The 13,536-nt window shown below is 42.1% G+C and overlaps 1 protein-coding gene across 3 annotated transcripts in view; it reads right to left on the reverse strand.

The window, feature by feature from the left end:
• Positions 1-1,552: 1,552 nt before the first annotated feature.
• Positions 1,553-13,536, reverse strand: part of adcy8 (adenylate cyclase 8 (brain)) — a 119,188-nt gene continuing 107,204 nt past the window's right edge. For all 3 annotated transcript variants that reach the window (XM_015956432.3, XM_015956431.3, XM_054747045.2), the window contains 5 exons: positions 10,035-10,193; positions 8,717-8,863; positions 4,281-4,373; positions 3,202-3,316; positions 1,553-3,124 (listed from right to left, as the gene is read on the reverse strand). In XM_015956432.3, coding sequence (XP_015811918.1) covers positions 2,625-3,124; positions 3,202-3,316; positions 4,281-4,373; positions 8,717-8,863; positions 10,035-10,193 — 1,014 coding nt within the window. In that variant the 3' untranslated portion in view covers positions 1,553-2,624. The remainder of the gene's footprint in view (positions 3,125-3,201; positions 3,317-4,280; positions 4,374-8,716; positions 8,864-10,034; positions 10,194-13,536) is intronic.

The raw sequence follows: 13,536 nt of genomic DNA on the forward strand, positions 1-13,536 counted from the left end.
TGTGGGTCATAAAGACACGAGCACACAGATGGAAGCTCAACATGCGGATGTTACCATAGCAACCCCATCCTCCAAGTCTTCCTGTCCTGCTGTTTCCTCCTCCTTCATGTCAATCCAAACATGAGAGAGAGAGAGAGAGAGGATCGATACCTGCTGGAACACTCGGTGTTTGTCGCTGCCGTGGCGACCACACTCTGAGAGGTTTGATATCGATTTTCTGATTTATTCATCACTGATGTTTCCATGAGGAGCATCACTTCCTCCTGTAGACTAAAAACAGATATAGATATAGAGAGAGAGAGAGAGAGAGAGAGAGAGAGAGAGAGAGAGAGAGAGAGAGAGAGAGAGAGAGAGAGAGAGAGAGAGAGAGAGAGAGAGAGAGAGAGAGAGAGAGAGAGAGAGAGAGAGAACTACAGCTCCAATAATAAACGTGAACATCATAAGCACACGGTTCCTCTGTTCTCCTCAGACTGATGCTCTGGTTATAGGTGGTTATAGAAGGAGCAGCAGCAGGTTGCAGAACTTCTGGAGATGGACCTCCTGGATTCTGCTGCCACCAAGTGGGGAAGTCCACAAACTACAGGAAGATGTCTCACTGACATTATAAACTTTTATTTGGTGACCATCGATGTTTATAGCTATTTGATGAGGCTGTCACTGTGAGGAGGAAAATTCCCAGAATTCCCTGCAGCAGCATCCTCCTGTTGGATCGGATGGATTAAGTTTCCCATGTTAGTCAGTAAATAACATTTTTCCTGGAGCAGGTTTATTATCACCCTAGAATAAAAATATGGAAGTTGAATCAACTCCAGAAAATTCCTGTTTCCGATTGGACCCCCCAATAGATGAGCTTATAGATGGTTCTAACAGGAAACAGTAGCTGCTGTTTTCCGCTTGGTCCTAGTGCTCAACTAGTGTCTATTTAATACAGCGTAATAGTTTTTGGACGGTAAAGAGTGAAGGGACAAATATTGACTTTGGAAAAGTGGGAGGGACATCCCCCCCCCCCCCCCAAAAAAAAAAAAAACTACGCCCCTGGCCTGACCATCAGACCTTCAGAGGTGGCCTTTCAGTCTCGACTCTCAGCTTCAACATAATTAAAGTCTAAAAGACTCATAAAAATGAGATAAAATCAAAGCAGAGAAGCAAAACATTGTTTTAAAATATAAAGTTAGGAAATATAAAGCTAAAACTAAAAATAGTTTTAAACTTCTTCATAGATTAGGTTTATCGGGTTGGTTTTATTTTTAGGATTCTAGCGACACAAAAGTTTTTTTCTTTTATAAAACTCATTTATTTATATTCATAATGAAGCTTTTTATTTATTTTTGCTGTAGTTGTGGAAACATTTCCCCTCCTGCTGCTTCATGTCGACACATCAGCCTCCTCAGAATAAAGCTGTTCGTCTTTCTGCTACCATTAAATGTGTTTCCAGAGCAACACCGTAAAATCAGAACAGTTACCCTAAAACACAAACCGCACCTGAAAGGTTTTATAACTAAAGTCTGTTAAAAACGCATTTCATCATCAGAAAAAGCCAAAAAGACACAGGTTCTATAAAAATTAGACCCCTTTTATTGTGTTTTCATATATAAAAGAAATAGAAAAAGAAAGATGGCCACCGGGCTCTGAGCGGGATCGGGTCCAGGGTTTATAGTGGAGGGCGGGTTCAGAGGCCAGGAGGCTTAAAAAGGAAAACAACAGGAGGAACGTCGGTGTGATGGTCTGAGATCTGTAGAACCAAAAGAGGAGGAGAACGGAACACCGAGGCTCCGCCCACTAACCTCCCTCTCTCCTCCTCCTCTAACGGAGAGTTCCAGTTCCAACATTCATTAGAGTAGAACCGTTCTGGAGGCAGAACACGCCTGGTTGATGGAGTTAAACCAGACTGAGTTTTCTTCAAACTTGGGAAATAAAACAAAAAATCATGGTTGAACTTTGACCTTTAGCGATTAGCTAAACCTAAAAACAGAGGAAACTGCTGTTGGAATAAAGATACTTTTCCCTGCGGGGAACTTCCTGCATGAATGGGGCCGAAAGCCCCGCCCACTCACCTGCATACAGTCAAGGTGTTTTCAAACATCCCATAATAAAAAAACATGGTTTCACCTCGCAGCAGCAGCAGGATCCAGCCACAGCTGGAAATTTAGATCTGAGAGATTAGTACTGAGTCAGGAACATTTGTTTACATGTAAGGGGCGGGGCTTAAATGCAGGAACAAACTGCTAGGGGGCGGGGCTTAAAACAAATACAGGAACCAGCCACTAGAGGGAATCAGCCTGGTGCTGGGGCTTCTCCAGACCTAACTCTGCTGGACCAGGGCTTGGATTCGTCTCTCAGGCTCCCTGGAGCTTCTGTAGGACTAGGATGGAAGCGACTCCCTGGGATTCACGGAGAGCTCCGTGTTTACTTTTGCTCCAGCGAACAGCTGATTGGCAGGAAATCACTTAATCCTACGGTCCTACTGGAGGGTTTTCTGCAGCTCAGACGTCAGTGAGAAGAACGTTTACTTATTCATAAATAAAAACCAACACACGAGGCTGAGTTATGACTCAGAACCACAGAGGTTTAACTCATCCACAGGGACGGTTCTGCGTCTGAGGAACCAGAATGAACCAAAAACTTCAGGGTAACTCCGTTTTATCAGCAGCTTCAGTGTGATGGCCCCCTCCCCCCTCAGAGCCACTGGGCGCCAACAACGTCCTGCGGTTGTAGTGGTGGTGGCCCTTCATGATGCCCGAGTTGTTGTTCTCGTTGAGAATCTGCTTCTGCTTCTGCCGGTTGAGCGACTGGACCAGACCCAGCACCACGGCCGCCAGCGAGTACTGGCCCGTTATCTTGCGGGGCTGCATGATGAGCGGGTTGGGCTGAACACGGCCCAACAGAAAATGTGTTCGGATTTTGCCTTCCTGCTCGCTGATGCCCTTCACGTAGATCTCTCCGCGGTACTCAAAGGCGAAGCCACGCTCCTTCAGGATCAGGAAGGTCTCCTCGGGGACTTGGATCTTCCCGCTCACGCCGGTGCTGTCCATCCGGCTGGCCAGATTCACCGTCTTCCCCCAAATGTCGTACTGTGGCTTCTTGGCACCGATCACACCTGCGACCACGGAGCCGTGAGCCATGCCTGTGAACCGAGAGAGCCCGGGTCTGAGCCACAACCGTCAACACGTTCAACCAACCAGAAAAGAAAGAGGAGCTCACCGATCCGCAGCTCAAAGTTGTTGAACGAGTGTTTGTTGATCTCCTGGATGCTCTCGTTGAGCGCGATGGCGAAGTCAGCCAACGCACACAGGTGACCCCATTTATCTTCACACTGCTGTGGGAGAAGAGCGGTGATGAAGAGGACGTTAGTGTGAGAGGCACATCAGACACCCGCTAGAGATTCAACACAACATTCTACAGAACCTCCAGAACCTCCTGACACTCAACACGACCTTCTACAGAACGTTCTGACACTCAACACGACCTTCTACAGAACGTTCTGACACTCAACACAACCTTCTACAGAACCTTCTGACACTCAACACGACCTTCTACAGAACCTCCAGAACCTCCTGACACTCAATACGACCTTCTACAGAACCTCTAGAACCTCCTGACACTCAACACGACCTTCTCTTTGGGACTAAACCCTCAACTGACCAGTCTCCCCAGAGAGGACCCAGATTAACGTCTCCAAAAATTTAATGAGGTAAAATATGAAACAGTTTATTTACATTTTTACTGATTGATGTGAGGAACGCTCCGGAATGTTTTCTGCTGTGTGTTTAACAGATTCCTTAAACATCTTTTGTACGTTCTTGCTGTGTTTGCCTCCTAATTCCATTTTTGGTTCATTTTTAAACACAGATAAGGTTTTTCTTTACCTTGCTGACGGTTTCGTCATCCTCAGAGCTGACGTCAGCTCAAACGAAACCGTCAGCAAGGTGAAGAAAAACCTTATCTGTGTTTAAAAGAGAATCAAAAATGGAATGAACTGATTCCTGTTTAAATGAATCCTCCATACATCATCAACAGCTGTTTTAGAAGGTAAACACCATGCAGACGCATCTGTATCGCGTCCGTCGGTCTAGACTGAACCAGGTCTTTGAACACACGCTGAAGGTGAGATCAGCTAAAACTAAAGTTAAAAAGTAAATAAATTATTCCTAAAGTAAAAAAAAGCTCAGGTCAAAAGGGAATTCTGGTTTAAAAACACATTCAGACATGAACTAATCCACGTTTTCCATGAATGTGGATGTTCTGACTCCACACAGGAAGTCCAGGCTGGTGAACCTCACCTGTTTCTCAGGAGAGAGACCAGACACGGCCATGTAGGTGCTGCCGATGGTCTTGATCTTCTCGATGTCCTGGAATCGGTCCTCGCCCAACAGCTGCAGGAAGAACGTGTTAGACGTTTATTTTCTCTGATCTGGAGTCTGACCTGAAGGTAAAACGTTTCTGTTATTTAGCCATGAAAATAAAATCTTTTCTGACTGAACACAAGGAAAACCAGGAATTCTCGCACTCCCGAACAGAGTCCATGTCTGCATCCACCACAACTTTCTCCCAAACAGATCCGGTGGGACTTTATTTTGTGTCCGTCCGGTTCAGGCGGATAAGAACCCCACAGACTCGATTTGAGTCATAAACCCGTAAAATCCCATCAGCTCAGAGGGATTTTATCCCAGAAAGTTTCAAAGTTTCACAGAAAGATTCTTAGAAGCCTGAATTTTCTTTACAGATAAAATCCCGAACCGGAGTTCTGGTCTCTTCTCTGACCCAGAAGACCATATTCAAAAATTCATTAAAACTCATCCTGAGTAGTTGATGTCCAACTTTCAACACATCCCTCCTCTGGGACACCTACTGTACCTGTGTGCCAGATTTCAGCCAGATTTACTGTAGAATTCCTCAGATATTAAAGCAAACTTGTATTCAGTCCAATACAGTCAATACAATTATGTCCAATTCAAAAATTCATTAAAACTCATCCTGAGTAGTTGATGTCCAACTTTCAACACATTATTACTCTGGGACACCCACTGTACCTCTGTGCCAGATTGCAGACAGATTTACTGTAGAAATCCTCAGATATTAAAGAAAACTTGTATTCAGTCCAATACAGTCAATACAATTGTCATTTTCAAAAATTCATTAAAAATTAGTCTTAATAGTTGAGGTCAAACAACAACATGGACAATATTTGCTCAGAAACTCTCCATCTATAAAATGAATCAACTCCTGTTGGTCTTCTGAAATAATAGTTCAACTTGTTTTGATTTTTTAAAACATGTTCTGAATGATTACAAAAATGTTTAGAATGGAATATGTTTTACTTAGTACACAGAGGGGTGAGATGATGTAATTTAAAAGCATAGTAACAAGCAGGACACGGAGGACAACAAAACTGTGATGAACTAAGACAAAGCCCTTTATTGTGGCTGATGGAAGAAACATGAACATACAACAAGGAAAAACGTAACAGGTTACAATAAGTAATTAGTCCTGAACTGGGCGAGGCTAAACTACGACTGCTATGAATATTACTGTGACTATGACGACACTACTACAGACCTGAACATGATGGTGAACAGCAGTATGAGGTACAATATGAAGGGGTACACCCAAGACTTGAACATGAGAAGGGAAAACAGACTTTTAAAACAGGAAACATGAAGAATGTATACGCCATATTAACTTCACAACATTAACATACAAGGGAGACTGGAACGTAATGGGAGGTGACACAAAAGGATCTATGTAAACAAAGGAGTAAAGACTGAGCAACTATGAGCTGTCATGGAGAATTAGAAAAATGTTACATAAAGTATCGACAAAATAAAACTAGTAAATAATAACAGCAAAAACAACAATTACAATCATTCAATGAATCAATAGTAATCTGTATCAACAAATACCAAAACAAATGCAAAAAGGGTTGGGTCGCATACCCAAACTGCGATAATCACATTATTTTCTTAATTTAGTGTAATTTTTTATACAAAAGGTATTAAAATGAAAAAGACTGCAATACAAAATCAAAACGAACAAGCTCTATTTACAGTTCTGAAATACATAACCTTTATATGTACACATACAAAATTTCTAAATAATATTTACACCTGTTCCTCAGTTTCTATCAATACAAATAAGAACTTACATGACATTAGTCAACCTTATATACATTTTACAAATTAAATACGAGCATTTATTTTTCACAGAGAGCGCACTCCCATTCTGCAGCCTCTGTCTTCTGATACAGCTCAGTGTTCATCTGCAGGCACTGTTTGTGAAACCACCTTGAACAGCTGTCACACTGGTTCTGTGAATGTTCAACAAACCAAAAATAAAAAATACAATTCTTTTATCACGTGATTTAACATGAATATCTTTATTAATCCGCCATTACTATGTCTTGCATATTTTCTTTACATATCAATTATTCAAAATAACTAACACACCAAGCCAAAAAAAAATTAATGCAAGTTTAGGCTAAATTTCCCCTCTTCCTCAATACAAAAACCAAATAACAAAAGCAACTGTACACAATAGATTTTGTTAAATAATATCCTCAGTTACAAATCTGTCTTACCCATTTGGCGATAGAAGGCCCTGGAAAAGGTGGTTTTGGAGTTGAACACATGGCGCAATTGTTTTCTGCCTCGAACACTATTACAAATACAGTAAAATTTGTGATTGACAATGAATATATTTAAATACAAGTAATCTCTTTGTGCTGTAACACTTCACAAACCTGAGGCTCCCAGTATTTGTAAAGCAATTGCTTCACGCTGCTGTACCATTGCTTTAATTGTTGTTTCAAATGTCATGTCTGGTATTTTGGGAAAGGACTCCATGAACGCCTTAGCCATCTACAGCAATAATGCTGGACGGCAAACAGAAAACTGTTCTGAACTAGAACACAAAATGAACCAGCTCGGCATGGTGGCGGTATTGACTGTATTGGACTGAATACAAGTTTTCTTTAATATCTGAGGAATTCTACAGAAAATCTGTCTGAAATCTGGCACAGAGGTACAGTAGGTGTCCCAGTGGAGGGATGTATTCACAGTTGGACATCAACTACTCAGGATGATTTTTAATGAATTTTTGAAATTGACATAATTGTATTGACTGTATTGCATTTAATACAAGTTTGCTTTAAAATCTGAGGATTTCTACAGTAAATCTGGCTGAAACTTGGAACACAGGTACAGTAGGTGTCCCAGAAGAGGGATGTGTTGAATGTTGGGCATCAACTACTATAAAGTCAGCAAAGATGCACAGAAAAGAAGACCAGACACGAGCGAGGGAGGATAAGAAAGACAGACGCAACAGCCGGTGTATCAGAGAAACTCAGGAGGGTTTTCTCCAAGCACAACATACCAGTGTATTTCAGGCCCAGGAACACACTCAGACAGAAACTGGTTCACCCGAAAGACAAAACTCCTAAACACAAACTGAACAATGTTGTGTATGCTGTACAGTGCAGCGAGGAATGCCCAGACCTCTACATCGGAGAAACCAAACAGTCACCTCACAAGCGCATGGCACAACACAGAAGAGCCACCTCCACGGGACAGGACTCAGCAGTCCATTTGCATCTAAAGGACAAAGGTCACTCTTTCGAGGATGCCAACATTCACATTTTGGACAGAGAGGACAGATGGTTTGAAAGAGGAGTAAAGGAAGCCATTTATGTCCACTGTGAGCAACCATCTTTGAACAGAGGCGGTGGTTTACGACACCAACTGTCTGCCATCTATAATCCAGTTTTGAGATCCCTTCCCAGATGCCTCAACGCCCACGCATATCCTGGGCCATCTGACCTCAGGAATTAACATGATAGGGTGGGGCCAGGCTTCACAATGAGCTCACCCGAAACTCTGGCTGAATAGGACCCACACCCACCCTCACACCTTGGCTCATGTGTTTATGTAGAAGATCATCAGGGGGTCTTTTGTTCCCTCTTCGGGGGGAAACTCCCACTGGGTTTAAATGTGGGACTCCACCATTTGACCTTAGAACTGAAGAAGCCTCTCGGATGAGAGGTGAAACGTGTTCAAGCAACTCAAAGAAGTCCAGACGCTTTTCTTTCAAAGCTCATTAGACATCAACTACTAAGGATGATTTTTAATGATTTTTGGAAGGGAGGAGGGATGTGTGTTGAAAGTTGGACATCAACTACTCAGGATGATCTTTAATGAAATTTTGAATATGCAACCAGTGTCACGATGGTTGTATTGGGCTGTTCCATTGTAATTTGTGTGCATGTGTGTGTTCATGCACGTGCGCCTAGTCTTTCTATCGGGAAATAAAGCGAGAAGGCGGTACTGTAAAGACTGGTGTAAAAGCGCGAGGAAATTTACACGGCGGATAAGAAGCGGCTGGCTTGACCACGGCTCACAAATGACGGCTCACTTGACCGCGGTACCTGAGCTGGTGGCCCTACGTAGGAAGGCCACATCCAGAATTCCTCCTTTATCCAGAACTTCCGGGTCGGAACACCCATCTCCTTTTATGTCTGATTTGGTATCCTGGTCTTCCCAGGCTTCCTGACACACAGGACCTGAACAGGGTTCTGGATGTCCACAAGGGACAACGTTCAAACATGTTCTCCACCAGTCAGAAACTGGTCTAAACCGGTTTTAAATCAGATTGGGGACTGTGTAAAACCAGAGCGAGGGACCCGTAGGGACCTGTTAGTGACATCATCAGCTCTGGGGTGTCTCACCTCATCGAAATCAGCGATGATCTCGTTGAGCAGCCGGAGGCACTCCACTCCCTGGTTGTTCATCTCGGTCTGTGAGTAGAAGTCGGCAAAGCCGGGAATGGAGGCGAACATCACGCCCACAGCGTCGTAGGACTGGGAGTAGAGCTCCTGTTGGGAAAACGAGACGGATGGGATAAACACTCAGGATCCGGCAGGAACAGGCAGGGAGGTTTCAGTCCTGAATCCTTCCAGGTTTGTGTTTCTGAAGCGTTTTAATGTTTTATTGTCTGATCTGATCAGGAGGGCGGAGCTAAAGCTCAGGACTCGTTCGTAGAAAACGATTAATTTGTTCCTTTTGTTCAAAAAACAGATACAATTCAAATTTAAACTCAATCATTTTAGTCTGGTTGGTTTTGGCTCTAAGCAGGTGAGTGTGTGTGTGTCCTACACAGCAGCACTACAGCAGTTCCTCCACTAGGGGACAGTGCTGTCCCTTACAGCAACCATGTCCACATATCCTTTGATAACCACAGACATGTACACGTTTATATAAATGTTCGTGATGATAACAACGACCAGGAAATAAAACTCAGGGCTGACAACAAACAGGAAGTCCACTCAGCAGCTGAGTCTGTGAAACACTACGGACAGATCAAGACCCTAAACAAAAGCAGGTTTTATGATCAGTTTATTTTTAAGTTTAAATTATTCAAATTATTTTTCTGAGGTAAAAACGAGTCAAACAATATTCATGAGTTTGGTTTTATAACTGAAATAAAAAACTTTTACATGATGTTAAAGATTTTATCTGATTTTTACATTAAACCTTTATTTGGTCAAAGTCCTGATTTCAAACCAGAAAATTTTATACTTTAATGAAAACAAAATGTCTAAAACCAAAAATAAATAACAAAAAATGTTTAATTCTTTAGAAAGATCAAACCGTTTGTATTAATTTTTAATCTATTAACCACCCAAAAATATTTAAGTAATATTCAAATAATTCAAAGAATTCCTATTCTGATTCTGAAATATTATCAAAGCACAGAAATGTTTTTAATGAATTTAAGTTTTTTATCAAATAAATATTTGATTTCAGATAGAAATATCACTATTATTATTATTATTATATTAATTGTTATAATTATTATTATTACATTAAATATTATTATTATTATTACTGATGATGGTGATGATAACTTTTAATATAATAATAATAATAATAATAATAATTATTATTATTATTATTATGCATTTATTTATTTTCATTATTACTATTATCTTGACTGGATAAATCTGATAAACTCGTTTCTAATCCTTGTCTCTCCTTCTCCCAGACCTCGTTGTCCCGGTCCTTCTCCAGGAAGTGGCGGGCTACATGGCTCGGCAGGATGTTCCTCAGCATGTTCTCGTTGTGTTCTCGCAGCTCCTTCATCTCGTTGATCTCCTCCTTGGCCTGAACCCGCCACAGAAAGTCCAGCCGGGCCGTGTACTCCAGCTGGAGATGGGACACATGAAGATATATCGGATTATCACAGATTTTAATCCATGATTCTGTGGCACCAGCCTTAGATTTACAGTAAAAGTTTCAAACTAAATCTGACGACCAAGAGAACAAAAACAGCTATTTAAAAATTCTGTTTAGTTTGTTCAAGTAAGAAAGTGTTTGCAACTCCTTTGGGAGGAGTTGGAGACGTGCGAGACTACAGGCTGATTCATGCTTCTCACGCAACGCCATTATCCGTCCTTGCGTAGGGCTCCGGCAGGCACGCAAGTACGTACGGAGTCAAGCCCACTTTTTTAAACATCCGTCAAACGAGACGGAGAACGCAAGCTTGTGATTGGTCAGGGCACCGCTGTCGTCTACACTGCCGCCATTGCGCCCTCAGTGGCAGACACAGAGAGGCTTGAAGAATGCATCGCGAAAAAACTCTAAAAATATGAACGTTTAATTCTCCCTGTGACTGGATGAGTGAAAAGATATGCAGCAAGCATTTTATTTGTGGACGGAAATGACAGGAAACGTGGGTTGAGTTGGTGAGCGCATGAAGAGGTGGAGGATGATGAGAGACAAATTTGTCGTGCTTAAAAAAAGCCTCTTATATACATAAAACACAATATAAACACACTATCTTGGACCGGATACATGACAGGATACCACAGAACAGCGCTACGCCCTCTGTTGTTCTGGCGGGGAATTGCTTTGCAACACTCCCCAGGAAACGGAGAAGTATGAGAGCAAAACGCTTCTGTCAATCCGTGCGTGTCTGTCCCTTGCGGAGCTGACGGAGAAGCATGAATCAGCCTTAACATGGGAAACAGGAAATCCCAAGAGCTCACATACGACAGAAGACACTTTGTGACTAAAGTGCAGCAAGAACATTTCTGTCATTACTGCTGTTTTTTTTATCTATCTATCCATCCATTAATCTCGTGTTATCACCAACGCAAAGACTGAGTTAATTAAAGCCCCGCATGACCTCAACAACCTTCAGAGGACACCTGGACAGACAGTCCAGCCACACTTAGACATAGAGAAGCCATTCAGCCGTCATTCATCCATCATCCATCCACCCATCATCTATGTTTATGTTTATTGATTTGGCAGACGCTTTTATCCAAAGCAACGTACAATTTTTTACTTGTAGGGCATGTTGTGATCCGTATGGGAAACCGGAGTACCCGGAGGAAACCCACGCATGCATGGGGAGAACATGCAACTCCACGCAGAAAGGCCACAGCCGAGTTTCAAACCTGCAACCTTCTTGCTGCGAGGCAACAGCGCTAACAACTGCACCACCATGCATCTATTCATCCAACCATCAGTGATTCATCATCCATCCATCATCCATCCATCTGTCATTCATCCATCATTCACCCACCCATCATTCATCTAATCATCCATCCATCCATCCATCCATCCATCATCTATTCATCCAACCATCAACAATTCATCATCCATCCATTCATCCATCATCTATTCATCTACCCATCGTCCTTCCATCCCCCCCACCCGCCCCTCTACCGCCACCATCCATCCATCATTCATCTATTCATCCATCCATCAATCATCCATCAATCCATCATCTATTCATACATCCATCATCCATCCATCAATCATTCATCCATCCATCATCTATTCATTCATCCATCAATCCATCAATCATTCATCCATCCAACATCTATTCATCCAACTATCAGCAATTCATCCATCCATCCATCCATCCATCCATCCATCCACTCCCCCACCACCATCCATCCATCCATCATCTATTCATCTACCCATCATCCTTCCATCCACCCCCACCCCTCTTCACCATCTATCTATCCATCCATCCACCTCCACCCCTCTCCACCATCCATCAATCTCCCACCCACCCCTCTACCACCACCATCCATCCATCAGTCATCTATTCATCCATCAATCCATCATCTATTCATCCACCCATTCATCAATCCATCATCTATTCATGCACCCATCATCCATCCATCTTCCATCAATCATTCATCCACCCATCATCTATTCATCCATCATTCATCCATCCATCCATCATCTATTATCCAACCATCAACGATTCATCATCCATCCATCCATCATCCAACCATCCACTCCCCCCTCCACCATCCATCCATCATCTATTCATCTACCCATCATACTTCAACCCACCTGCACCCCTCCACCATCTATCTATCTATCTATTTATCTATCTATCTATTTATCTATTTATCTATCTATCTATCTATCTATCTATCTATCTATCTATCTATCTATCTATCTATCTATCTATCTATCTATCTATCTATCTATCTATCTATCTATCTATCTATCTATCTATCTATCTAGCTATCTATCTAGCTATCCATCCATCAATCCCCCCCCCCCACTACCACCACCACCACCCACCATCCATCCATCCATCCATCCATCCATCCATTTTCTTCCGTTTATCCAGGGTCGAGTTGCGGGGGCAGCAGCCTAAGCAAAAAGGCCCAGGCTTCCCTCTCCCCTGCCACCTAAGCCAGCTCCTCCGGGGGAATCCCAGGTGGAAATAAAAATGAAATGCAGCACACAAATTCCTCAGAAATGAAGGATTTTGGAATGTGGTTAAAATTGAATGATTTATTATGTCAAAAGTATTTTAAGAAGTTTTATGACATAATTTCAAAATTATGTTTAATAAAGAGGAAGTTGAGGTGAAACAGATGTGGAAGAAAAAGACAAAAAGCCACGAGGACAGAGTTTAACTTTCTTTGTATGTTCTGAATTTCACCAAACCAACATTAATGAGTTTAACCTGTCAGTCAGAGCGGAGGGAATAAAAGCCCTTTGTCAGATCTAGAGGAAAACTGCATCCTTTAACTGTTGATAATGAGAACATTCCTCATCTAAACCGCAGCAACGTCTGATGATGAAGTCACGGCTAAAGCAGCAGAACAATTCAAACGGATTCATTAAAAAAGCATCAATGATGCAGAAAATTCGGTTGTAGGAGGCCGATAACGCAGCAGACTCATTAGTGCTTTCATTATCGAAAACTTTGCACTGATTTTCTCTTTTTCTAATTAATCCTGTTTGGAATCAGATGTTTGAATCTGTCCATTTGTCCTCAGAGGAAGAACAACAGCGCCTTCATCACTGATAAACGCCTCTAGAGGAATTTGGAACACATTTACTCCAAAAATTTTTTTTAGTTTTTTGTATCAATAAAACGTAATTAACAAAATGTTTTGAAGTGGTTTCTTTAGCCTTCTGCGACGGTCTGTGCCTCCTCGTTTTGGACCCTTGCTCCGTTTCTTCCTCACATCGATAGAAACGGTTCTGTCTTCATCAGGATGTAACC

This window comes from Nothobranchius furzeri, chromosome 11 (genome assembly GCF_043380555.1).
Source record: "Nothobranchius furzeri strain GRZ-AD chromosome 11, NfurGRZ-RIMD1, whole genome shotgun sequence".
NCBI lineage: Eukaryota > Metazoa > Chordata > Actinopteri > Cyprinodontiformes > Nothobranchiidae > Nothobranchius > Nothobranchius furzeri.